At 45.0% G+C, this 27,070-nt stretch overlaps 1 protein-coding gene across 3 annotated transcripts in view; it reads right to left on the bottom strand.

The window, feature by feature from the left end:
• Positions 1 to 27,070, bottom strand: part of brm (ATP-dependent helicase brm) — a 61,173-nt gene that overhangs the window by 25,266 nt on the left and 8,837 nt on the right. For 2 of the 3 annotated variants that reach the window (XM_075672843.1, XM_075672844.1), the window contains exons 7-18: positions 22,443 to 23,288; positions 19,948 to 20,078; positions 19,150 to 19,216; positions 16,442 to 16,548; positions 14,254 to 14,476; positions 12,796 to 12,869; positions 11,937 to 12,243; positions 9,822 to 9,935; positions 8,558 to 8,671; positions 7,424 to 7,531; positions 6,209 to 6,342; positions 2,229 to 2,371 (exon numbers count right to left, since the gene is read on the bottom strand). In XM_075672843.1, coding sequence (XP_075528958.1) covers positions 2,229 to 2,371; positions 6,209 to 6,342; positions 7,424 to 7,531; positions 8,558 to 8,671; positions 9,822 to 9,935; positions 11,937 to 12,243; positions 12,796 to 12,869; positions 14,254 to 14,476; positions 16,442 to 16,548; positions 19,150 to 19,216; positions 19,948 to 20,078; positions 22,443 to 23,288 — 2,368 coding nt within the window. The remainder of the gene's footprint in view (positions 1 to 2,228; positions 2,372 to 6,208; positions 6,343 to 7,423; positions 7,532 to 8,557; positions 8,672 to 9,821; positions 9,936 to 11,936; positions 12,244 to 12,795; positions 12,870 to 14,253; positions 14,477 to 16,441; positions 16,549 to 19,149; positions 19,217 to 19,947; positions 20,079 to 22,442; positions 23,289 to 27,070) is intronic. The other variant, XM_075672845.1, reaches the window with a different exon arrangement.

A 27,070-nucleotide genomic window follows, 5' to 3' on the forward strand; every position in this document is an offset into this window, starting at 1 on the left:
TATACATGCTACAGTCCTACATTAGTGCCATAGCAGAAAAAAGTAGAGATAACAGTGAAATAAGCAAAATGATAATGAGGCAAACAGTAAAAAAGAAAATATAATACATGTAAAGCAACTTGCACTAATGAAAAGTGCTAGCTTATGGCAACTTAAACACAATGAGCTGCAAGGAACGAACAGTCCCGAGAAGCATTCCAAAGCTCTATTGAACATGAGAAAGAACATGATACTACTTGAATATGCATATACTATATGGAAGTGTTTGTAGGTATATACAAGTTTAAACATGATACTACTTGAATATGCATATATATGGAAGTGTTTGTAGGTATTTACAAGTTTAAATGGCACAAATAGGGCACATGTAACGGTGCGGGATTAACAGAATGGTGACAACCTAGAGATGCTCGGTATTAGAGAGGAGAGCTAAATGAGCAACACAGAAATTGAGAACATTTCACTAAGCTGTCTACAGTAACAGTCGAAATGGTGACGTGTGAAAATTCAAAATGTTCAGGACAATTAACACGTTCATTGTGACACGGACAACAGGTAAGTTATAGCACTTATCGTATTTACACGATTGTAAATCGACCCCTTTTTTTAAATTTGAAAGTCTGAAGTTGGGGGGTCGACTTACAATCGAAACCAAAACATGGCCCCGCCAAAGAAAGCGATACCAACGGGAGCTACAACGTAGTTACAATTTCGTTTGCTCTATGACCCTACCCGTATCTTTTCGCTATCCCGCGTGTTTGTTCATTTTTCGGAAGGGTTTTTCAACGTTTTGAGAGTCTTACAGTGCGTGCAACTCATGGGGGGGGGGTTCGATAGTTGATGGAAGCGCCGCTGTTCCCATTTGCGGCGGCACCCTTAGAACGGTGGCGCTTGCGGGGAGTATCGGTAGTTCACGGAAGAGCAGACACCGCACGCGGGTTTCTCTTTCTTTGTTTAAAGGCACTGGTATTGGTTTGACCAACTTTTTGACGCGTTCCACTTGACTGCTGGCTACGTGCTACTTCTATGCTTCCCCAGTCGTCATGAGTGCTCCAGGCCCACTAACCGTTCGGCACTCGTTCACAGCAGCGTCCAAGAGGGCTGCCATCCTTTACGCCGAAGAAACAAATCACTGCACAGCGGGCCGCAATTTCGATGTTTCTAAACGGGTGGTGCGAGAGTGGCGACTGCAGTGAAGCGAAATTTTCACCGTGACGGCAAATGAGAAATTTCCCCCGTCCCGAAGTCTGGACGCTTTCCGGAGCTGTAGGCTAAGCTTGCAGCGTACGTCTCTGAAATGCGTGATCGGTCCCTACCATTGAAGTGCGACGTGGTCATGAAACAAGCCCGGACCTTTGCCTTAATTTTAAGGTCCTGCTCCGTCGTGAGCACAACGAGTGGCTGGTGGCGGAAGGCTGCGAAATTACGAAAACCGGACCTGTCAAAAAAGCCTTCCTGACGGCTGTGTGTGGTTGGGTGCATTTGGCGTGGGCTGCTGTTCTGCAAGATGTCCTGGTGCAATCGTTTGCCAAATTTGAAATTTCGCTGGACCACGATGCGCTGTGGGACCGCAGCAGCGATGACAGCACTAGTAAAGACGAGTAGTCCAGTGACCATGTCAGCGACTAATAAATTTTCGTTATCGAATGCGCCCTCGGGTATGCTCTTTTTTTTTTTCCCCAGTCAAGCGATATGGGGGGGGGGGGGGAGGGGAGCCGACTTACATTCGAGTCGACTTACAATCGTGTAAATACAGTATACCTCCTGTGTGTCTTCCCTGCAGCGCACAAGCGACATCTTTTCTCCAGAGCTTGAGGGAGCTTCTAGGGAGCACGACTTACCAGGAAGCCACAATGCGTCCGAGAAATATGGCCTATGGCCTGCCGGTGGGTCATGACACACAATAATAGGGACATCAAAGAGTCTTGCCGCACGAACGTGTTAATCGAGCACTGTTAGATTAACTGAGGCATTGCAGTTGACTATCATTACACTGACATCAGTGAATTTGGCCCACCTTGTAATGCGACATTGTTCAGAAAGTCCCAAAAAGCACCCCTGCAATTTGAACCCTCAAACAATAATCAAGTGCCCCGTGACATGAACATACGAGAAGTTTTAAAGAAAACTGAATGAAACAAACACAAACATTCCCCTTTTCAACTTTTTCTCATTCATGAGACTTGCCAGAGAAGGCCAGTGAAAAAGAGAAAAGCACAGGCACTGACCCCTGTAGGTGAGGTAGTCCTCCATGATGGTCATCAGGGTGGTCATCTGACAAAAGAGGAGCACCCTGTGCTGCTTGCAGCGCAGCTTGGGGAGTATCCGGTCCAGCAGCTCAAACTTGCCAGACACCCGGTAGAGGTCGGGTCTGCGTGTGTGCAACACAACAATCAAAACAGTGAACAGCAGGTCTTTAGCTCAAAAGATAAGAGAATGAAAAAGCGGGTAAGTTTGCACAAACTTGAAATCTCACTATGCCTTTCAGTTTTTTATTTAGTGGATTCGTGTAACTGGAATGTCATGTAATCTTGTCATGAGGTTGCCTATGGTGGTGTCGAATTACTACCGTTATTTTGTTGTTCTTAGCCACACTGCTTTTTTCCTTCTTTATTACATGAAGCTGCAAGTTCTCTGTGTATTTATGTGCCTGTTCTCTTTTGATATTGCACTTGGAATTATCGGTATATACAGTCACCGTCCGAATTTTCAGACTTAATAGAGGCCACAAAAACGTCCAAAAAAACAACAACAAAAAGAAAACGAATACAGTCAAACCAGACTATATCGAACTTATTTACATAGACTTATTCTGTATATCGAACAATTCCTGAACACAGTATAGTTACCGATATACTGTATTTACCGATACCGATATTACCGATATACCGTATTTACTCGCATAATGATCGCACTTTTTTTTTTCAGAAAAATTGACGCAAAATCAGGGGTGCGATCATGACGCGGGTTAAATTTCCCGTGAAAAGAAAACAAATTTTTTTTCGTCCTGTGTTTGCTGCGGGACACCAAAACAAAAATGGCAGCCGGCGGAGCAAGCCAAACGCGCCGAACGTGATTTTTTTTTCTTCTCGTGAGTACATTACGTGCATGGAAACAGTTTCTCCCGTATCAGTAATGAATAATATCGCTAATATCGGCAAGTTTGTGGCAATAACGTAGCCATGTCCACTTTGAGGGGACAGAAACAGATGGGCACGCTTAGCTGCCAGTGACACAGAAACACATAGCCGGCATGGTGCGGAAACTGCGGCATCTGTCTTCACTACTATCCTAATATGGCACCTTTCCGCTAAGAGTGGGTGAATATCTTAGCTGTGTTACAAGCGTCGACGTATGAAAAGGGTACACTTTTAACGTATCAGTGTAAACTTGGCTACTAACGTTGCCGCCCGCGATTTGTTGTGTGCCCACGAGTGCAGATGAGAAGAATCGAAAGGCGCCTTTTTTGTTGTTGTTGACCAGAACCATTATAAAGCCTACACATAATAAAGGCAAGTTTGGTTGCAGCTTTTTTTCAGTCATGGAAGTGAGGAAAGAGATGAAAGCAATGAAATTAGGCATTTACTTAAGAATGTTTGGTGCATGCGGACTGTTTGGTTTGTCTTAAAGAGTCGTTTGCGTAGCATTCCACAGATGGTAAGCACGATCATTATTAGCTAGACTTGGCACACGACATATCGCTGCGGCAAGTTCAGGGTGCGATCATTACACGGGAAATAAAAAAAAATGACTTTCGACGACAAAATTCCGGGGTGCGATCATTACGCGAGTGCGATCATTATGCGAGTAAATACGGTATCGAACGCCAAACGGCACAAGAGCGCCCCCAGAAGTTGGCTTTCCTTTGCGATGGCAGGGAAACCCAGCAGCGCGGCTTTATCCAACCACTCTCCCTACCATGACCACGCTGCATCGGGCGAGCCGTCAACACCCCCCTGCAAAAAATGATCCTGGCTTGCCCTCAGCGCTTGCTCAGACAGCCAATCAGAGGCTCTTGTGCCCTCGTCGTGCAAGATGGCACAAGTGCGAGTTGTCTCGCTGCTTTTTTGGTTCACTGTGTTTGCGCCTTGTGGGCCTTCTCCTGCAGTGCTGCCATGATGAAGCGGCAGAATTTGCTTTTTGCCATGAGGCTTGAAATCATAAATAAGGCCTAACGTGGTGAGAAGTTGAATGACCTCGCAGCATGCAAGATTCCGAGGAGCACTCTCAGCACAATCTTGAAGAATAAGGGGAAGATTAGAGCTAAAGCGGCCAAACTCGCGACCCGGTGCCCATGGTGCCCGACGCGTACGCACGGCCGTGCACAAGTGGTTCTACCAAAATTGCTTCAGACGTGCCGGCTTCTGCGTGCCCGGTGATGACAGTAAATTCTGATGAGTGCGGCAAAGCCGTTGCTGAAGTTTGAAGCAAGCTGTCAGAATTTTTGGAAGCCATTGACGAGTCAATGGTCGACGAGTTTAGGAGTGCAGATGATGGTGTCGCGACCATGGAGAGCCCGAAAACAAAGACTATATTGCCGACATCATACCGAGCACAAGTGAAAGTAGGCACGATAAGGAAAGCAATGATGGTCCTTTGTCCACATCCTCCGAGGTGATTGGTGCACTCACACTAGTCCGGTGCTTCTGCGTGAATGTGGAAGGTTGTGGCCTCAGCTGCTCCAGCTCTTAAGACAATGTGGAGAGGTGTGTGCATCGCAGGCAGCAAAATTGCCCAAGTAGAAGGAAGTACAGGACTATTTCATGCGAAACTAAGCTAGTTTCATCGATAAAGTGATTTTATAAATGGTATGTGCTTTTATGATGTCCAATTCTTTAGCAGGCTTATATTAAATTATGCCCTATATCGAACTGATAGGCGTTTTTTTGCAAGTTCGATATAGCTGGGCTCGACTGTATATGCCTTTTACTGCCTCCAATGGCTCAAATTGCCACAGGTACGTCCGAAATAGCTCTAAGTCTTGCCAGCGCAGTTATTAGGCGTATTGGTACTCATAATTTGACAGGAGAGGGCAGTTGGACGCGTGCATAATTAAGGAATAGATACCCAGTCCTGTGACTATTGCCCCTTCCCACTCTTGGTATGCTTCACCGCAATACTTCACCTCATAACACTGCTGTATAAAGGCAAAGCTGACTCTGGGAATCGGCTTTATGCAACCAACGCGTCGTGCTTTCCAAGCTTCGAAGTCATTGCTAACAGCGATGCATTGTTTCAATGAAAAACACAGCACCGAACAGCATGTTGACATTCAAATTTCAGACATTCTTATCCAGTGACACTATGGGGTACCACTGCGGTGCCGTGAAGGCATCTGAATTATTGCCCATGTCCGAAAACTCGGGCACTGACTTTATAGCACCATTCCCCCCTACTGGACTGTTGATGACAAACAAATCCAGTGAATAAATAAATCATAAAATAAATGGAAATAAAGAAAGAAAACAAACAAACAAACAAATATGGCTAATTCTGTTACTCTTACTTTTAACCATCTGGCTTAGTAGTCATTAACATGACTGTGCCTTTGTGACTAATGAAGCTAATGTGATAGGCTCGATTTTTCAACCTTAATAGGAACCGACGCATGCTAACGTGCGCCAAAGCTGCAATGCTCAGAAACGAACTCCGTTCCCAATGAACAATCCACAACATAACCCATTCTGAGCTTGCAAGGCTCTCTCTACACTTTCTACAGCAGAAGATCTCGCAGTGCTAGAGAGAGAGAGAGAGAGAGAAGGGAAGAAGGAAAGGCAGGGAGGTTAACCAGACTGAGTCCAGTTTGCTACCCTACACGTGGGGAGGGGAATGGAGAGAGAGAGAGAGAACTTAGGTGTAGGATGTCTATAGTCGGGCACTCAAGTCTGTTGCCTTCAGGTAGTGAAAAAGTGCTCGAACTGCTTTCTGTACTAATGAACTGTGAGGCCAGGCTCCCAAGATCTTCGCTTCCATAAATGGCCTGTCATCCAGTCTATTCAAGGCACACTGGAGAGTCTCACGTTGATTATCAAAGCGAGAACAGTGGCACAGAAGGTGACTGATGGTCTCTTCACACTTGCACTTAGCGCACCATTGGTGAATCCGCCATTCCAATACGATAGCTGTAGGAGTTGGAGAATGCTACTCCTACCCACAGCTAGAGACATACCAGTAAATGCTGCAGGGTGGTGGCAACTGCACGACTCACCCTTGTACAATGCTCCCAGTGCAACCAATGTGCTCGGCGTAAGCCTCCTCAATGTGTTGGAACATGAACGGGTGGTTGCAGATCTTGCGCAGCTGCATGATGGTGTTCATCAGCGTCTTGGTACCACCCTTGCCCTGATCAGAGGAGACAAAGAAAAAGCAAAACATTTATAGTTAATGAGGCACACAATTCGGGCAAAGATTTGTGCCGCTGGCTTCCCCACACAGTCACACTAACCATAGCGTAGCAAAACGAAATTGTACATCTGGCAAGGTTGCTGTAAACAAAGATTACCAAGACCTGACTGACTTTTGAAGTCCATGCACTCATGCAGAATACAAACCATTAAGGCCTTCTTCTTTTCTTCCCTTCTAGCCACAGAATGAAGTATAAGTATTGTTTTAAGTGCAACTCCAGTGCGTACTGTACAATATATGATGCAGCCGACTTATACGAGGGCAATCAGAGAGTCTTTGCCCATATTTTTTACTGGTCAAAATAAGATACATACAGGTAATTGCAAATATATGTACTACTCTACGCACCTTACACTATTTTTCGACATAGTCCCCAAACCGTTTCAGGAATTTGTCTCATCGCAGAGCTAAACTTAAGATGCCCCTGTGGTAGAATTCGTCCCGCTGATTGTTCCTCCCCGAACGCTCATTGTCATGCAAGTCGTCACAGTCTTCTGCCAACTCGCATCACCACCACCTCACACTTCTCAAGGCGACACAGCTTTCCCCATACGTGGGCTGCATTGCCCTGTGGATTACGATGGGTGCTTGTCGCTTGCTCCATAGAAAACGAATCACACTTCGCTTCTCGTACACCATGGACGTGTGAAGCAAGATCGCCATCGTCAACAACTGAAAGCAGCGCCATGTCACGGAGCTACTGGCAGATAACGCCAGTCCGGTCCAAGAAAGGTTTACCGCTGGGAATAAATATGTTAACTTCGCATTTGCAGCCATAATTTGGCTTAAAAAAAAAAAGAAAAAGAAAAAAACGTACGGGAAAGACTTTCTGATTTGCCCTCGTAGGTTGCCTAATTCAATGATGCATCAACATATTGTCTACCAGGTCGTATGCTGAAGGTGTGTACAATCTGCCCAGATATAACTACGAACAGCAAGAATGATTACCTTTTCCCTCACTTTGATGATTAATAAAAGCACAGTACCTATTGTTATGGCAACCGTTGCGCCAACTTACCTTCTTGTCCTTTTCAGATCCATCGGTAAGAAGTACACCCTTCGTTTGCATGTGTCTGTACAGGAGTCTCTGCAGTGCTGACATGTCGCACTTTACAACGTACTCCACCTGGAAAATAGCAGAAAAAAATGCAAAAACACTTCATTAAAGGCTGCATTTTCAGTCGGTCACGTTTCAGGATAATTATTTTCGTGGTTCGCCAATTGGCTAGAGTGTGTGGAATCTGGAATCAGTGAAGGAATGAAAAGACATATGAATGGGCACACTGACACAGGATGCTAGTAGTCTTAGTGAAGCATCACGCTGGCACACACTACTATGGCCGACTGAGAATACTGTCCAAAATCTTCAGTGTGCCAGGCAGAAACCACATTACTTTGACTCAGTGTTAATTTGTAAACACAGGCAACTTCGGCTGCTCCCGTTATCCCAGGAAACTTGTAGCATCAAATAGGTGCTCACCTTCACAGCCTTCAAGGCCAGATATTGTAATGATTCTTTTTTTCTTCCCCTCATTCTTCTAGCCTTCCATCATTGGCCCACATGCTGCTAGGCTTCCATTATCACTGTTACCAGCATATAAGACAGACCGCTTCATTCACTGCCCAACTAAATGACTGAGTGATGGGGCTTAACGTCTCAAACAAGCACTGGGCTACAAGACATGCTGCAATCTGGAACAGCTCTGGATTAAAGGGGCCCTGAACCATCCTTATACTAAGTATACGAGGTTAATGTTGATTTCACGGGGCTGTCCAAATAATTAAGCATGCCCAAATAATTGGTCGTTGAATGCAATTTAATTCTACTGATAAAAATTCAACTAGGCCCGAACAGACTGCGACAAAATCCGTAACTTCACGACTAGCTGATGTTGAAATTTTAGAAGGGCATCTGCTTTCATTTTTGCGTCTTCTCTGGCTAACAAGCGTCTTCTCACCGCAAGAGTGATTGTTTCGGCATTGCAGAAGGGCAATTTATTAGCACAGCTCAAATCATTTCTCTCTTCAGCATCTTAAATAAGGAGCTCAGAGTTGAACCACGAGTTAAAGCCTCCTGGTCGCAAAGGTTGCAAGGCAGCAACCAGTATCAAAAGAGCTGCAATGCTGTTGGGATGGTGCAACGGCTACTAACCTTTTCGGGAAGTTGCGACTCGACCTCTTTCTTGAGTCGCCTCAGCAAGAACGGTCGCAGGACCTTGTGGAGACGCCGGATGATCAGAATCGTCTCCTCTTCATTGAGCTCCACCTGAGAAGCCAATGAAACCCTCGGTTATGCTGCCTGGGTTGGATCAAAACTTGGCAATGCGTACGAAAAAAAGATGTAGGTGTGTGTCATGTAATAGGGTGCGATATCGAGTCCTACATATTATCTAGCAAAATATGACGTAATTATATTACCCGAATCTGCAGCAAGCCGTCACAGCACACCGTGTGTGCTTGCAACCAAAACATAACGCATCACACAATGGAAGCACAAAAGTGCAAAAATGCATGGTTTGAGGGAAACCTGCGTCCACAAATTGTAGTTACAATACATGAACTAGTTAGTCTGTAGAAAGTGTCGCAGATAGAAAACTGTACTGTAAAACAAGTAGAGCGTGACTTCTATGACAGCACTGCTAGAGTAAATCCTGTAGTGTTGCCTGCAGAAGTATGACATGGAGCACAGTAGACTTCCGTTAATTAGACTCCGATCAATTCGATTTTTCGTTTAATTCGATCCCGACCGAAGGTCTCTTGGCCGGTGCCCGTGTATTTCTATGGCCCCAACCTTTTTGCTACTTCCATCCTAAAATTTACCCTTGCCGAATAATTTGAACTTCTCGAGTCAGTACACATGTGCCTGACCCCTGTGGTGACCCCAACAATGACTGCCTAGCAGCAACTATTTTTGCCCTGGCCTAGGAAGATTTTACAGCAGCAACGGTAGTTCAGCAATGTCTGACTATGGTATTTACCCTATTCTAATGCGCACTTGTTCTTTTTCCCCTTGTTTTTCTTCTCTTTTTTCAAGAAAATTGGGCCGAAAATATCTGCAAGGTACAATCGTACACAAAACCAAAACCACCTTCACAGTGTTAGTATGCTTTACTGCATAACAGTAATGTATTGTGTGAAGCTGACTTGAGATTTCTTTTGCTAAAAAATTTCTATTTTGTTTAGAAACTTTAATGGCATTTTTGCATTAGCTAGACACGAGCAAATACTGACAAATTTATCGGTGGCATGTTTTGGTGTTTTTTCCTTCACCTTGTTTAATTTGACCCGCTGAATAATTCTATCAATTTCATCGGTCCCGTCAGGGTCGAATTAATGCAAGTCGACTCAAACACAAGTGGTCAGACGGTCAAACACAAGTGGACTCAGACTAAGAGGAAGAAAGCTCCGTCGCTTGCCTTTTCGCCAGTCGTAGCGAAGGGAGCATTGAACCACTGCTCAAAGGTGTTGCAACTCTTGAAGATGCTTGGCAATAGGAAGTTCAGCAGGGCCCACAGTTCAGGCAGCTTATTCTGCAACCGAAACCAAAAGTGCTCTGTCCTTGGTCCCCTCCACAAAAAATACTTAAATCATTTAAGGAGCTACAAATGCCCTCTTTTCGTATGTTTGCTCTGTCCTTTGTTAGCAAGAGAACTTCCAAACCCATTCATCCCCCCTCCCCCCCCCCACACAATTCTATATTACAGAACAAAATGTGACAGGTGTTAAATTCATGTACCTGCCAACAAGCGAACTCGATTATTTAGCTTTAGATGTAGCGCTGAAGCACAGGCAAACATGGAACAGCAGAGTCTCACAAACAATACCGTGTCACAGTGAATGTTTCAGCGACTATGCTCTTGTTACAAGGTTTCGCTTCCTTCTCGGACTAGCAAGTACCACATCTGTTACATAGCATCTTGCGCCATCACAAGTAGGCAGCACAGATATCCCCCCAATTTCGCTATTGCATGCAACCACCGTGGTTGCTTAGTGGCTTTGACATTGCGCTGGTAAGCACAAGGTTGCAGGACCAAATCCCAGCTGTGGTGGCCGCATTTCGATGGGGGCGAAATGGGAAAAGAAAACAAAACAAAAAAAAAAACGTTCATGTACTGTGCGTTGGGTGCCCCACTACGGTGTGCCTCATAATCAGATCGTAAGCTTTTGGCATATAGTACTGCAGAATTAGCTTTTTTTTTTATTGTGTGCATTTATTTTGCAATTTCAAACTGCAGCGTCTTCCAACACCTTCAAAATATTTTTGTGAACAGAGTTCGTTTTTCATAAAACTACATGTAACGTTCGTGAAATTGCAGAATGAGCCAAAATTTGCCAACTACGACAAAAAATTTGGCAGCACATCCATCCTTTGGAGATGACTGCTGACATTATTGTAATTATTAATTTTGGGTGTTTAGCAAATTAATGAATGATGGGTGTGTTACTAGTAACCAGTGACGGTATGTTTTGTATGTTATGAAGAATAGTATATACTCTGTGACATATACCCTGTAAACCAAGTTGGCATCAAGGTGTGTTAGCCAAACCAAGTTGGCATTTGATGTGTTAGCCAAACACAAAATGCTGGGGTCTATGCGACTCTTAACGACTTCAGCAATCATACGGGAAGGTGCGTCATCATTGTGAAGGTTGTCTTTTAAGGCTTGTGCATCATTCAGCAAAGGCAAATTGGCGGAGCTCATCGTGAGAACTAGACACAGGGAGGATTCCCATAACTTCAACGAAAGATGCCAACACAAGGGGTGCTTTTACCTTCTGGTGAGCTTAGGTCATTGACCTCTCCTCAGTCGTCAGTGAAACAGTGTGTGCGGTGTGCTTGATTCGCCTTTTCCAGGACCAGCTTGGGGATGGTATGTGTGTAAAGTGTCAGCCTTCTCTTCGGGAGCAGTGTTTTGTGCCGATACGAACCACCAGACTGGTTGATCGGGACATTACCCGTTTCCCTAGCAAGTGATCTAGGGAAGACGAATGGGATTTAGGGAGCCATCTTGCGTCCTAGCAAGTCTGCTCTGTGCGAATGATTTGGCGTGCTTCGTGCTCTGCCAAAATGTAGCTTGTACTCCAAGAACGACATAGCTAAGTGCTGTTATGTACTGCGCTCTGTACTTCTGCTGGTGCAATTATGTCTTCACTTATCTACTTATCGTCTACTTATCATCTTTGAAACTCATCGCCAAGGAAGCAACTCTCGTCAAGAGGGTACGGACAAATGCATGAGCCTACTCAGCCTCTATGTGATGCCCCGGTAGTGTAGACCAGCTACCTATTTTCCAGACGCACAGGTGGCATTGGCTAGAGCGCAGCCACCTGGGTGATGCCCCACCTCGAAGTCCATGCCATCCAACTCCTACAAAACCCAGTGGCATTTACCCAGTGACACTTACGCAGTGACCCAAATTGGCGTAAAGAGGAAACCAGTTAGATGCAGACATAGGCACACACCGGAAAGTGTTTGAATTCTAATCAAATTAAGATCAGGAGAGTCGGCAGGTACGCGTGAAAAAACGAACCTGCAAAGGCGTGCCCGTCAGCAACAGGCGGTGTGGAGCGCTGTAGTGCGTGTTGAGGATCTGAGTCAGCTTGCAGTGGTGGTTCTTCATGCGGTGACCCTCGTCGATAATCATGTACTTCCAGCGGAGCTTGGCCAGCACCGCCTTGTCCTTGATGACGTACTCGTAGGTGGTGATGAGCACGTTGAACTTACTGCTGCGCAGCTGTTGAGACAGCTGCCGCCGCAGGTTGGGTGAACCCTTGTATGCCACTTTGACCACTGACGGCGCCCACCGGTCAAACTCGAGCATCCAGTTGGACAGTGTCCTGGAAAAGAGAGACTTTCGCAATGTTGCCACTTTACTGGATTTTGAGCTAGAGCTAGTACATTTTTTGGCTTGTTTAGCTTTGGTTGTTTCAGAGGAAACTTTTGCTTTATGAGAATAGTAACTCTTGCAGAGCCCACCTTTGATCATATGTTAAAGCTGCCAAACGTACTTCTTATGGAATGTTTTATACTTATTAATACTTATTATACTTATACGTAATATTATACTTATTGTATTTACTCGTATATTGCGCGTAAGAAGTGCAAGCAATAGACGAAAAATACAGTAAATCATTTACAGAAAAAAATACTATAAGACACTAATGTTAATGCAAATACACGGTAACTTGTACCTGTGATGTGACTAACATAAGGGCCACTTGCAAGCCTTACAAAAGGCCTGTTTACTACAGACAATGTTCCCTCTCATTAAACGTTTTCAGGGAGCATTTTTAGTACATTTAGAAAACTTTCTGGGAGATTTTAGCAGATTTCAACATATCCCCTAACAGCTACACCTGTTGCAAAGAAAAAGAAAAAAGCCCACTTACGAAAGCGGTACAATGATGAGATAGGGTCCATTGATGCGCTTCTTCTCCATCAGGTATGTGATGACAGCAATTGTCTGCAAATCAGGCAGAAACAAAAACCATCATTTACCACCAGACCTTCTTGCTCTCCAAGACAATATTTCGAGTTTCTCGTTCCCCTTCGAACTGTAAAGAAAAACATGACATCTAAGAATAGGGGGATGTGCAAGCTGCCACAAGCGCACTTCACACATCTTGCCTGTTATAATCAAGAAGGCACACTTGGTAAAAGAATAGTGGGCACAGTCGAACCTACTAATAACGATCCCAGATCTCTCAGTTATCACGACCACATTTTACGAGATTTAAGACTTTCTGACCCAGCCTGTCGAAACTGTGTCCAGATGTAACAAACATTTTCAAGAGCACTGTATTGTTTTAACAAACACTTCAAACTTGGTCGCCGTAAAAGGAGGGCATACGCAAAGTGCCGAAGCGTGACTGTACTGGGTGCACGGTAGTGCACAAATCTGGCAGGCACAGGCATCGTTGAAGCAAAGACCTTTGCAAATGTCTTGCAAACCATGCCAAATGGCACATTTTCAGCCCACGTTGTCACCACACAATGCCAAAAGTAGCTTGCTTCACGGGTTAAATCAGTGCTGTTATTTTTTTAGGTGATGAAGCTTCTTTCCGCTACGAAGCTCTTTTAAGCTTCAGAGAATACTGCCTTCTGAGTGAAACGTGGAGGCATACAACTAGATAGCTGCACTTCCAGAGCTTCGCAGATGTTACGAGTGACTAATCGCATGGACAAAAGCAAGCCCCTATGTATTTGACAAGGAACTGTCTGAGGTGAAGCTCATGCCAAAGATTAAATCGTGACAATGCAAATGCAGTTCCACCGGGGGTGCAACCATACAAGGCCCATTTGGCCACGACATGTAGGCCAATTACACATATAGGTAGACCACCTTAATTCGGTATAGTCAATCAATTAAAAAATAAAGGAGGGAAACTACCAGTAGTGGACAAAGCAAGTGCATCCTTGTGTTTTTGAGCAGCCATGACTTACAACGAACCCAAACAGCTTTGTATCAAATTCAGCAATTAATGAAAGGGAAAACTCTCATCCACCCAACTGGAGCACAAATCTACAAAGGAAACTCGCACGGGTTCTCTTAGCAAACTTGTGTTTCAGTCAGGAAGACGACCAATTTTCCCTTTTGCGAATGTTCCTATACGATGTGGGCTTCTGCTGAATCAATTAGCGGTTTTGAGCGATTAATGCCTCCAGCAACCGCCGAGACGCATGAACAGCCTCGAGCGCCTGTCCTCGTGTCGTCTCTGCACTACTACTCGGTCGTTGTGTGCCGACGAGCCCAAACTGCTCCTGTCAGCTGCAACCAAATATCTGACACCTTTTGACATCTTAGCCGGACTGGCGTGTTACACTCCCGTTAAGAAATCACCACCCACCTGAATGGTCTTGCCAAGACCCATCTCGTCGGCCAGGATGCCGTTGAGGTTGTTGTTGTAGAGGGAGACGAGCCACTCAAGCCCTTTGACCTGGTACTCCTTGAGCACTCCGTTGACCATGAGGGTGGCCTGCTCGTGTACCTCCTCTCGGATGGCGTGCGCTATGTTGTAGTAGTTCTGGTAGCCGCCTGCCTTGTACTCGTCGTCCTCGGCGGCCGCCGCCCTGGGTGTGGATGTACGAGAAGGGAAACGTGACTGTGAATGTGGGGCTGAAATTAAAATTATCGCCACAAAAACTCATTTCTCTAATTTTGTTTGTTTTGCATTCCTAAACACACGAGGAAGCTCCTAACGAATTTCGGTTATTATCCGCGCGATATAAAAGAAGAAAATGAGCTTCATTTTACTCGAAGATGTCAAAAGTGCCAACGAACGCCGTTTCCAATGTGTGGCCATAGAGAGGGGGAGGAGCCTAACGCAGAGTCAATTCACTAGCTAGAAAGTTCGTTTTTTGTACTTTCTAGTAATGAGATACTGTCTGTTTAGAGTACTGAAAAACAAGCTTAAAAATAAAAAAGGGGAGAAAAAGAAGGTGTCGCGGATTAGTGGTAAACGTGAGAGAAATATGTTTGGCATTACGTCACACCAAGGTCCCGAATACTTGATTTAAGGGGGGGGACGTGACTTTGAAAAATAACTTCTTTATTTCTTCGTGGATTTGATGAAAATTGGCGCAAATGTTTAGAATGCCTCCCTGATGTTTCCACAAAAGTTTCGGAGTGATAACTTGACAACATTCTATTGAATTTTATTGAGAATTTTTCTCCCTCAAACTTTTTGGAGGGCCTGGAGAGCTTAAAAAACACAATGGAAGGCTCGTTGAGTATTGACTGCATAGCTAAATGCACGCTGAAGGTCGTGACAGTCCTGCTTTTTTTTCTTTTGAACACAATTTTTTTGAAGCGTGATGTTTTATGTTACCTTCGCATCAAGCACACTTTAAGGGTAGATGAATAGTTGCATCGTAAATTTATAAAGAGTCAAGATAATAAAGTGTCACAACCTGCACTGTATCCCAAGAAATGTGACAAAAAAAAAGAAAAAAAGAACGGAGTCAAAATATGTTAAACGGTAACAAAGAAATCAGCTACAGAAACTGAGTAGAAAGAAAAGAACCAGTTTTGAGAAAACTGCTCTCAAAGTTTCACCTTCTCTTCAGTTCTCTAAAAGGCACCAAATTTGTAGTCTTTGGGGTGTTTTGTGATGTGGGGCTTCTTGTACATGTGGCCTCTGGTCTGGTATGCCTTCGTTCCTCCCCCACCCCCATTTTTTGTATGGCACTCTTTGCTGCTCTACAAAGAGCATGGTACCTGGGTTTCAAACCAAGTGAGGTGCCGAACTCTGTGTGGGCACGAACACAGTTCCAGTGTTGTACCTGCAGAGTGCCTGATTGATCGCAGTCTCCAGTACAATCAGTGAGGCATTTCTTTTCTTTTGATAGAAGTGACCATGTTACTGAATGAAGGCTCCGAGTGTCAGCAGCTTTCCAAGTCATCTTCCCTTGACATAGGCTGTGGATCTTAGGATCAGAGAGCCAGTGATAGATATGCAACTGCTAGGTGCTTTCCAGCTTGTACTTTTGTATGATGCCTTGATCACTTCTGCAGCCAGGTGTCTGTGTCAGCCCAAGGAGCATAGTGAACAGAGCTTATGATGAGGTTCTCTTAATGAAGGGGTGGTTTGATAGATAATTGTTACGAGCTATCGTGACAACATGGTAATAGAGTGAACGCGCAATATGCTTGGTTTTGGGTCCGAGGTGCCGATGCGGGAACATTACAGAATGGTGCTGTTTAAAATGGAAACATAATACATAGGAGTCGATGGGATTTCGGTTGGGACCACAGAAAAACGATGTAGCAGCCCGGAAAACACAACAGTAAGGAACGTATCAATGGGGGTTCCACTGCATCATGTGACTAACCATCCATTTGCATCAAAAAGCAGCGCCCTCAAACATGCTCCACAAGAATATGAGACATGTATCAAATTACATGACGCATACCTATAACTTTCTTGCATCTGTGGTGCACTATCCATTGCTTGTGAATGCAAGCAGTGAGAGAAGCCTTGCCAGATATGCATGAAATGGAGACTAGTGTTGATGCCAGCTACGAAGGGGACTCACTGAATAACAGTCTTGACGTGGTCGTCGGGCGAACTCTCCATCTTGGTTGGAGCGCTGACAGGCTGCTGTTGTGGCTGCTGGGAATTGTCGTCACCTTCATCCTCCGACTGTTGAGGAGAACAAGAAGGAAATGTTGACCAGAAAGCAAGCGAAAGCAAGGGACGAGACAACTTTACTGAACCACCCTAAAGCACTGGTGTCTATTGAGTCAAAGGTGCATAGCAGCACCTCTCAGTGATGCAGAACTATTGATACCACTGATAGTTCAATCGCTATTGAACAGTATTGATAGCAAAGAAAAAAAAAAACAAGAACTATCGATAGTACTGTCAACAGTACAAAGCCATGCTACATAAAACACAAAATCACCGCAACAAACATCGCAATGTTTCCTGGCAAATCCCAAGTAACATGCTATGCAGAATACGGTAACGATCATACTGCTCTGCGTTTTCGAAGTGCACGCATCACCAAGCGCTGCTGGCAGGCACTCCTCTGAACTATGACAGCTTGGCTTTTACAAGCTACTATAGCTTTCCATGCCGATAGTATAAGGTCACGTGACATGGTTCACCAGCAATTGCAAGTTGCAACCACCCACAAGGAACAGCAGCTCCTTAAAATTCTGGAGACCAAGCCAAAACACCCCAATGCCATTCTCTAAAGTAGTTATAAAGTATGCATACTCGTGGCATCAGCACCAACAAAATGCATGTTCTCCGTCGCTGGCCATACATAATTCCAAGCAGGAAGAGTGGACTTAAGGGCATCAAAGTGACATTAAGTTACACATCTAAATGTTCAGCTTGAATGAAAAATGTTATAGATGCGTACAACTGTGCTGCAACAAATTTTAACTAAATTTCGACAGCAAGGAGAACTATTTTATTTCATTTGCCAAGAAACTGTTATAGAAATGCATGAACTGAGCGTTACTTATAGTCATTTGTCGTAAACTTTTTGGTAATCTCGCAAGGCAATAACTGCAAGCTATGAAGAGCACTGTCAATAGGAAATGCGAATAAACTGTCATAACACAACCTATGGTTTAAGAAAAAACTATCGATAGCCATTGCACTGATGGTTTTGCATCACTACTTCCTGTGCCCCTCGGAACAAAGCTGCCACACATTCGTAAAATGCTTTTTTGTGGGCTTCCAACAAATGAAACCATTTTATTTACTTGAGGCTACACACCACCTTCAAGAGAAATAACAGGTTAAAGGTCCACTGCAACGAAACTTGACTTCGGCAAGAACGGTTAAAAATAAACAAACAAACAAACAAACAAACAAATAAATAAATAAATACAGACTTTTAATTATTACCCTTTCAAATGCACCTTAGCGGACAATGTGGGCATCTCGTGGTTAACTGATATGATGCAGCTCCCAGAACAAAGCCTACAAGATTTTCGACGTGCCACAGGCACCAACCAATCTCGGAGGTTATGCCCAGGAGAGAGAGAGAGACAGCCCTTTAATGAAAGGCAGAGATTTTAGCTGCCGTATAGACATCGCTGACATGCTACTCTGCATGGGGAAGGGAACTGGGGAGAGAAAGAGAAAAGCAGCTTGCTGGTTCTCAACGCTACAGGCACTGCTGCATATCTAGCCATAAGTAATCAAGGTGTTCTTTAAGTTTCGGTATAAGAAATGTCTACCAGGAGCTTATCGTGACACATCCACTTGTATTTGCACAACATATTGCAAAATGGCTGCTCTACATCTACAAAATCTGAAACTAGGCTGTTTACACGATTTCTAAGTTTGCCTTTAAGCTATGCTTCCGCGGCCATCTGCACAACCATACATACTCACATAGTGGTTGTGCAAGCCCCCCTCCTCTCCCCAACCCATTGGCCATCAAAAAGTATTTTTTTGCTCTAATCACTGTGCCTTCGAAAATTGCTGCAGTGGCTGTTGTCTGCTTGTTCTGGCTGGTGATGATGAAAGTGCTTGGCAGCATTTGACCTTAAGCAATTAGTTTAGCAAATAAAGGGCCTTTGCAGCTCCCACTTGTGTATAACCTGTGTTGTTACAATGCAAGTCCTGTTTGGGAGCAATTCTTTTTTTGTTTTATCTTACAGTGGCTGGCGTGAGACCCTCGATTTAGAGCCCCCGAGAACGTCCTCTTGGAAAAAATGTCTCATGTAATTATCACACTCAATGCCCGTTGGATCAGTTTTTCGTGAAAAAACTAAAAAGCACAAGCATTTTGCAAGTATAAATGTGGTATCTTGAGCCAGTGCAACTCCATTCTGTGCCTGCTAATTTCCTAATCTCATCATACCACCTAATTATCATCTGCACAAGACTGTGTTTCCCTTCTTTTGGTTTCCCACTTTTTTCACTCTAACAAACAACCAGTTATTTGCTTTACAGATCATGGGACTCTTAAATCATCCTCTTAATATCGATAAAAATGTCAACTACCACGGTTTCCTCTCTAATCCGCCCAGTTGTCTTATTGCAGTCTCTTATTTCATGTTACATTCACCATTTTCCATTTCACAACTTGTAGCACAGTCCTTATGGCTGCTTCTCAAACTTAATTGTGAAACTCAAACATTCGTTATGGCAAAACAGCATGGACGACGAGATGGGCGAAACAGACGACACAACGGGCTGTGCATTTGCCTATTTCACCCATCCCGCCATCTGCTTTGTTTCACCACAACGACAGAGAATGTCTACGAACATGTGTACCTCTGTTGAGTCATCAGTTTCACCCTCCTCCTCATCGTCACTGGCTTCTCTCGGTGCTACTTCAAAACTGAAAGAGAGAGAGAGAAAATTTTAAATTTCAGAGACGGTTGCTGCTCTCTGGAACTGCAGTGTCGGTGGCGACAGCTGTGCATGTTATTTAGATCCCAGCAATTGTTTGCGTACCCAGTATCTACAATGTTACAGGTGACAGCTTCACATGTTACCGCCACTGCTGGCATGCATTATTTGACCCAAAAGCTCTGCCACTGAATGTTGCTTTGTGCATGAGCATTCAGAATTATCGGCCTTCTTCAATGTTCATGCTTCAAGCAAGGAAAATGTCGCCACAAGCTCACATCGTTCAAATAGAAGGAAATATGCCTCTCTGAAGAAAAGAAGAAACTTACCATGGTAAGACGTTCTGGCATCTCTGGAAAACGCTGACTCTCTGTTTAAGCATGTTGCTTTAGGCCACTGAGGCTCAGCTAGTAACCAATATGTGCAAACAAATAGTTGACTCCTTACAAAACTCCTACTTGGCTTCACTTCAGGTGGCTGTTTTTATAGAAGACAACAGCAGTGGATGGGTGTGACGGGTGCATTGACATTTGGGAGCGTTAAGGCATACGATTTTCACAGCAGGAGTTACAATGATGGTTGCAACTTCAATATGGCAAAATACACTCGCCATGAATTGTGTTTTTCTGTCTTTTTACGTGTGGCAGGAGTTCGGGATGTGGATATAGATTCCGAGTTGGCAAAAAAAAATGCAGTACGATATGAATTTAAAGTTCCTACCCTGGGTGCATTTCGAGCCATGTATCAAGCTGGCTTGCCAGTGGAGCATCTTTGCCTTCAATGACCTTGCCAGTTGCTGTCTCGATGACGTTGACCCTGAGGTCGCTGTGCTGTGAGCTTTCATCCACCATCTGTGCAACAGGCGGAAAGAAGACAGTGTCTAATGTCATTTTAGTAGTCTGCCTCTATGTGCCTAGTAGCCAACGTAGCAAACAACAAAAGCACAAACTGCTGCAGGACACACTTCTGAAGGATATTACTGCAGTCACATATCCCTACTTAAATAATTTCTGTGAGCTGCGGAATAACTTTGGCATGGACAGCTGCAGCCGAACTGCATTAAAACCTTCACAAAATACATCAGGTGAAAAAAATCTGCCTGGTTCATAAAGAAACACTGTACATAGTTAAGGAGAAGAAAGGAAACAGAAGGGCCCGATTGTTATTAGTCATATCGTAAGAAGCCAACACCAAAAAAGTTCACGTACACATGACACCTGCGGCAGAAAGAATGTTCCACATCTGCCGCCAAGGCTCGTGAGTGGTGGCGCTGGCTAACACTCCCAGGGTTAGTTCTCGTAGATAAAATAAACAGCCCAGAAAGTGGATCGGAAAATGGCGCAGCAGTAGCTCAATTTGTAAGAGCGTCGCTTGCACAATGCAATGACGTGGGTTCGTATCCCACCTGCTTCCAGTTGTCTTTTCATCCACTTTCATTTCCATTAATTTATCATTTTTTAAAATTCAATTAATAAGTACAAGTAATTTCCCCTATGCTGTCCTTGGTGTCTTTCTTTTGTTGGCTTCTTATAATATCACTACATATAGTTAAATTTTAACCCTTTGAGGGTCAATGACGCAAATATACAGCGCCGCGAAAAAGTAAAAAAATATGGTCGATGCCGTATATTTAAAGTGCCATCTGTACGTTTAAAACGCGCGTAAATATTAGTGTAAGAGCAGAAACATTTGACATTTGTGAACTATTCCCGTGTGCGCGTTTTCTAAGCCTTATGTGTATAACAGTGCATCAAATTTTTAATTCTTAGAAGTTTATTTCCTTTTTTTCATTGTTGTTATTCATGAATGAGCAGTACATATACAAAGAGGCAAAATATCTTTTTTCTGACTTTACAGTCACCCTGGAAAAATTGCGCTAATTTTTTTTCGAAATAGGTCCGTCAGAAGAATTGGAATCTGCAATAAAGAAAATCGACCCTGGGCGGTTGCATATGGTGAAAAAAATCGACCCTCAGAGGGTTAAGAGCTGCTTCAGCTCAATGCATGGCTTGGAGCTGTCGGAACAAATGTGGGGTGGCCTCCAGACTTATGACAAGATGCCCTTGCTGGTAGTTCGATGCATTCTTTTTTACTAGATAAACACGCTCTTACAACAGTACTCTAGGCTTTTGGCAATGCCATTATTGGGAAAATGCATCAACGAGGCACTAGTGGATAAATTTTATGTCTTCAGGCTACTACATTTTCCGGCATAATGAATGCAACCCCTCACTTTTTCCACCACAAAGTGTATTTTTTCTTTTCCTCGTATAATGATCGTGCACTTGCTCCTGAGAAATAGCAGACACACGACACAATTTGGCGTTCAGCATGGCGTCCAACACGCCAAAACGACAGCCGGATCTGAGGTGTTTGACCATTACGTAGCTCTGCATCAGGCGCTCAGCATGCGACAAAAGTAAGTGACACACAGTACACGTGGGCATCCAATACGGAGTGCGGTACGCCGGTTCCTAGGCATTTTACCGTGCTGTAGCGGCAGGTGGGACTCCTACAGTGCGACAGGTGGCCACAGAAAAAAAATCACTCAAGATTTTACCTTGCATAATGAACGCACCCCAACTTTGCGCCAACTTGTTGGTAAACATGATGCGATCGTTATGCGAGTAAATACAGTATGTCTTACACCTACTAAAAGACTAACATTTCTTCCAGCCATCCCCAGTAGCCCTGCCCTGCCAATGATTCGTTGATAACTGATCAACTTCCACTTGATGCTGGCAAAGCTTCCTAACTCTATCCCTCTATCTAATCCCCCTGCCACTATGGACTGCATTTCTCTTCTCTTGGCACTCGTTCACTTACAAAAATAGACCACTGGATGTTTATTCCATGCATCACAATGCCTGCTCAACTCTATTTCATACTTTCAATCTTGGCTAAAATGTCAGCTAGCTACATTTGCTCACTGGCCCTTACTCTTTCTAATCCAAAATATTCTTGCTGCTCAGCTCACTGGCCAGTTTCCCATACCGTCGCTTGTTGCATAGTATATAGCACACATTTCCAAGAATGTTTGCTACCCTCCACAGCTTCAGCCTAGTAGGCCAGTCTGGCATAATGCATAAGTTATATCCTTTATCAATTTAAGGACAAGCTCTTCAGTACCTGGCCTAGCCTCGAAGGGGCTGTCGCAAAGTCCCAAGGAAGGCATTTGCGAGACAGGAATGGCTGCAGCGAATTCCCACACTCACCGCATCCATGGCTGCGTCGGATGACCCCAGTGGGCCGCCTTCCCCGCTTCCAGCCGCAGCGGCCCCGGCGTTCCCTTCCTGCTGTCCCTGCTGACCCGGCTGCGGCTGCTTCTTCTTCTTTTTCTTCTTCTTCTCGCGCAGCTTCCGCCGCTGCTCGGCCTTGTGCTGGCGCACCATCTCGGTGAGGTTGTGGATGTACTCGTCCGTCTGCGACAGCAGGAAGGCCAGCCGACGGTCCTTCTTCTGGTCGATGAGCTTGCGGTATCCTTCCTCGTCCTCGGCCATGAGGCGCCGCATACGCTCCTTCTCGACACGTTCCTGCTCCTTCTTCTGCTCGCGCTCCGTGTTGGCATGGTACGTGGCCACCGCCTTGTTCACCTTGGCCACCTTGGCCTGGACTCCGCGGTGGAACTCGCGGAAGTCCTTGCCGTGCTGCAGCACGGCCGCCAGGTACTCCTGGTGCTTCTGGCGGCGCTTGCGCTCCTGCTCCAGCTTCTGCTGCTTCTCGAGCTTCTCGGTGAGGCGGGCCTCGCGGAGGCTCTGCCGCTTGGTCCGCTTATACAGCTTGGGGTTGAGCGAGGTCTCGAGGGTGGTGTCCCGGCGCATGCACTGCACCACCTCGGCGCGCAGCTGCCGCTGGAAGTTGAGCAGGCGCAGGGCGCGCAGCTCAATCATGGCCTTGATGCGCAGGTCCTCGGGCAGGTTGGCCGGCAGCTTGGAGAGCTCCTCGATGCGGTGGGCAATGCGGCTCGTCAGCCGGTTCTCCTTCTCCTTCAGGACCTCGATGGGGTCGATGCCCTGGGGCTTGGCCACGGGTGTGATGCGGTTCTGCTTCTGCTGCTGCATCTGCGCACAGGGGCACACTTAGCGTTGCAACACAGCAACATGGGCCGAGAGCAAGTGATTGCTCATCCACTGCAAACACACACACACACACACACACACACACACACACACACACACACACATGTCCATGTGGCCAAGCCTAACAAATGGGTCTAATGGGAGTCCTGCTCTCACTACTATATTACTCTAGGACCCTCGTCAGTGTACACGTACTTCGTAATTTTTGTCTTATGAAAAAAAATCTAGTTTTTCAGTTCTCTCAAATGTAGAAACAGTAAATTTTGCTAACTTGCCCAGATATGTGACACTAAATAACGCTAGAAAGCAAGGACAGTTCCAAGTAAAACCTACAGTGCTATTCCGGATGCTGCCAAATTCTGTCACATTGCTAAATTCCACCAAGTTTGGGTTTTGAGCCAATCAGAACGGGTGGAGCTGTGCTTGGAGCCAATTGGAGCTCATAAGATTGCACAACATGGTGGAGTTTGGCAGCATCCAGAGCAGCGCCTCAGATGGAGCCTCGAACGAAACCACATGCTTTAGGTTTCACATTGAGATGCTGGAAATTGCAACGAGACACTGAAACAGAAAGAAACATGCCCCAGAGCAGCCCCTTCACTTCAGTGTCGTTTACTATAGACACTTCTGTGCCCAGCTTTTGTAACAATTCCTGCTTTTGTCTTTTGACCCTTTCTTCTCTCTTTTTATCATCACTCACATGGTGCCATTATTGCCACCACTTGGTGCAAAATATAGTGAGAAATCAACAGAGCTGAAGCAAACGAATCCTAGTGAGAAACAGACCATGCACTTCCCGCCTAGATGCAGATGCTGAAATCGAGCTGTGGACGCCCTGAAGTGATCACAGTGAAGGGGAGTCACTGTGGCAAACAATGCCATTAAGTTGATGAAAGAAGAGTGAGAATACCATGTAATTTCAGAACATGTTCAGACATGCACTGATGCGAGAATCAAATCAGCAAGGAGGAAAATGAAGAGTGTAAGTCAATGGCATATGGAAGGGCTAGGTTAGTCTAGGAAAGTGTGAGAGGCCATTTCCGAGGATAGATTCAAAGCCAAAGATCTAAAAGTAAAATAAAATTGGGCAAAAGATGGGTGAAAGATGGGACAAAAGTGGGATCAAGATAAAAATATAATAAAATTGTGCAAAAGATTGGACAAAAGTGGGATCAAGCTACCAAAAGATGAAAAAGTCTACTGCAACGGTCCTACACTCCATACAAACCTTTTCTTGCTGCTAACGTAGCATTAACTACTAACACATGACTAGCTTGCGTGTCGTGTGCCCTTCCTGCTGGCTGGCCTTTCTTTCACTATCACAGTAGAGCACCAGAACAGCGATAAGATGCAATGAGTGGTCTGACAAGGAACTCCACTTATCTTAATCTTATTTCGTGTTTGACATTAAGATAAGGTAAGATCGTTCTTCTCAAGCATCCAGCTGCGGGTTGTGAAGCTGAATGCAAAATGAAGGGCTCTCAAGGGTTTTGCGAAAGTGAAAATGCGCTCTTTGTTGTAACGCCTTTCGTGTGAAACTTCGACTTTTTCTATTTATCACAACTTTAGCATACTGGCAGTAAATCATTGCTTTTCCAAATGAGAGAAAGTTGTACTTCTGTATGAAAGAATGAGGTGCCCGGTATTGTAAAGGACTTTCCTTCTTTCAGGTCACGGCAAATGGGTGCATGTGACAATTGAGGGCGTGTTTTCCCCCCCCTTTTTTTTGGTCACAGAAGACGGGTGCATGTTACAATCGAGGGCACGTTAGAATCGAATAAATACAGCAAGCATAATTAACCAAAAGAAACAAATATTTTGCGGAAGCTTTTCCAGCAATACGGAGTTAAACACCATGTAGAAAACTTTATGTGGGCTTCACTCCCAAGTTACCTATGGCTTCATTTGGAATTTGTACAAACAGCTCTCGTCATATGTGAACCACAGGTGTACATCTCATTTGCTTTACATCACGAGTGTGACACCACTGCAGCCGGAGATGTTGCATCGGTCTGTCTCCTCTCGCCGTGCTTTAAAACAAAAAGCGAGTTCCGTGCCAAACCTCTTTTTTCATATCCTGCGTTTCTGCTCTAAACCAACAAACAACGCTTGCTGCCAGTCGTTCAGTGTTGGCCCAAGAGGTTTATCCAGAAACTTCACAACTTGATACAGTCCAACCCCACCTTTAACAATATTCCAGTGCCACGAAAATTCCATCGTTATAACCGATAATTGTCATAACCGGGTTGTATCAAAAAATCAAAATAGGGGGATGGCAGAGCTGTTTGTTGTGAGAAAGCTATAACGGCGGGGAGGCCAGTGCCCCTCCTTACCACCTTCCTCCACCATTTGGCAATCTACCAGAAAATTTTTTTTTCTTGCTGAGTTTCAGCAAGTTGAACCCACTTATAACAACACCAGTTTTAACAATAGAAGAGTTATAACAATCAGAAACTGCTGCACCGTCAACTTCTTATGTTTTCCATGGTGAAATAACCCACTTACTGCAATGCCCTAATGCCGCATTATCGGTTATAATGATGAAGTCTGGCTCCTGGGTGTCTCTGCTGAAAAGTAGTGAAATGCAAAATCCTTGAAAATAAAAAAAATGAGAAATTCGAGCTGCTGCACAATGGCCCTTGCTCCAACAGCCACCGCATGCCTCTCTCCCATCGCCCCTACACCCATTCTGAACACGAATGGGCTGCACCCATAGCTCTAGGCTGCGCCACCCGCCGAAACACTAATGGACTGCGCTAACTCCACTGCTTGCATGTTGCTCGCTAGCTTCTCATTCAGCGCAGTTGTGCAAACAGCTTAATCGGCTGTGTGCGTCTTTGATGGTTGTGTCAAAATTGTTCCTGGCCACGTGGTTTCTCAGCCTCGCTCGACACTGCCAAAGCAGAAGATGGCTGATCCGCCTGCTGGCCATCGGCAATGCATAACGTTAACAGTGAAAAGCTATAGATTTGGAAACTAAGTGCTTCTAACCGATGAGGCGATCGTCGTGAACGTGCTTGCATCAGATAGTGACAGCGACAAAAGCAGCGATGACACGGTAGGGGCTGCCTCAGCGTTGTCCTTACAGGAGGCCCGGCAAATGATTCAGTCCCGCCGAGGCTTCGTTCTCACAAGGAAGCTTCTGCTGCACTACGTGGAGCACCTGGATGCCTTGGTGAAGGATGTCGGCAAGCTTCGCGTAAAGCATGCGAGGCTGACGGACATAAGCTTTTCTCGTGCAAGCCAGTGAGAAGTACGTGGTGAGATGCTTGTGGCGATCTCGCCTCAGCGTTCTTTCTCGCATTTTTTAAAAGGCCCCTTTTGGGGCCACCAAAGCGATGCCTCGGCGGTGCTTGCATATCACTTGCCACCCGTGACCCCTCTTCACAGTTGTTATAGCAGTGCCATTCTTTAACGCCGACAGCTGCAGCTTGTTGCACACAATCGGAGTGCCCAGAAAGCAGTTGAACAAGTGAATACAATCAGCAGCCAAATGGTGGAGGTAGATTGCTTGGAGGCAGCACTCAACAGTAAGGGGTCAAGTGCTACGACCAGCTCTTGCCTGGTTTACTTCTCATTACTTAAGCAGGGCTACCTGCATTTCAGAGGTCATCTCTTGACAGTCACTGCACTAAGTGACAACTGGCTGGGGAGACCACGCTGTGTACCCAATAGTCCGAATTAACTAGGGTCAAATGAACAGGCTGTTAGTGTAATGGCTAACTGGGCTACTTTTTTACGGTTGAAAAAGATCACCACATTGC

Source organism: Dermacentor variabilis, chromosome 10, assembly GCF_050947875.1.
Source record: "Dermacentor variabilis isolate Ectoservices chromosome 10, ASM5094787v1, whole genome shotgun sequence".
Taxonomy (NCBI): domain Eukaryota; kingdom Metazoa; phylum Arthropoda; class Arachnida; order Ixodida; family Ixodidae; genus Dermacentor; species Dermacentor variabilis.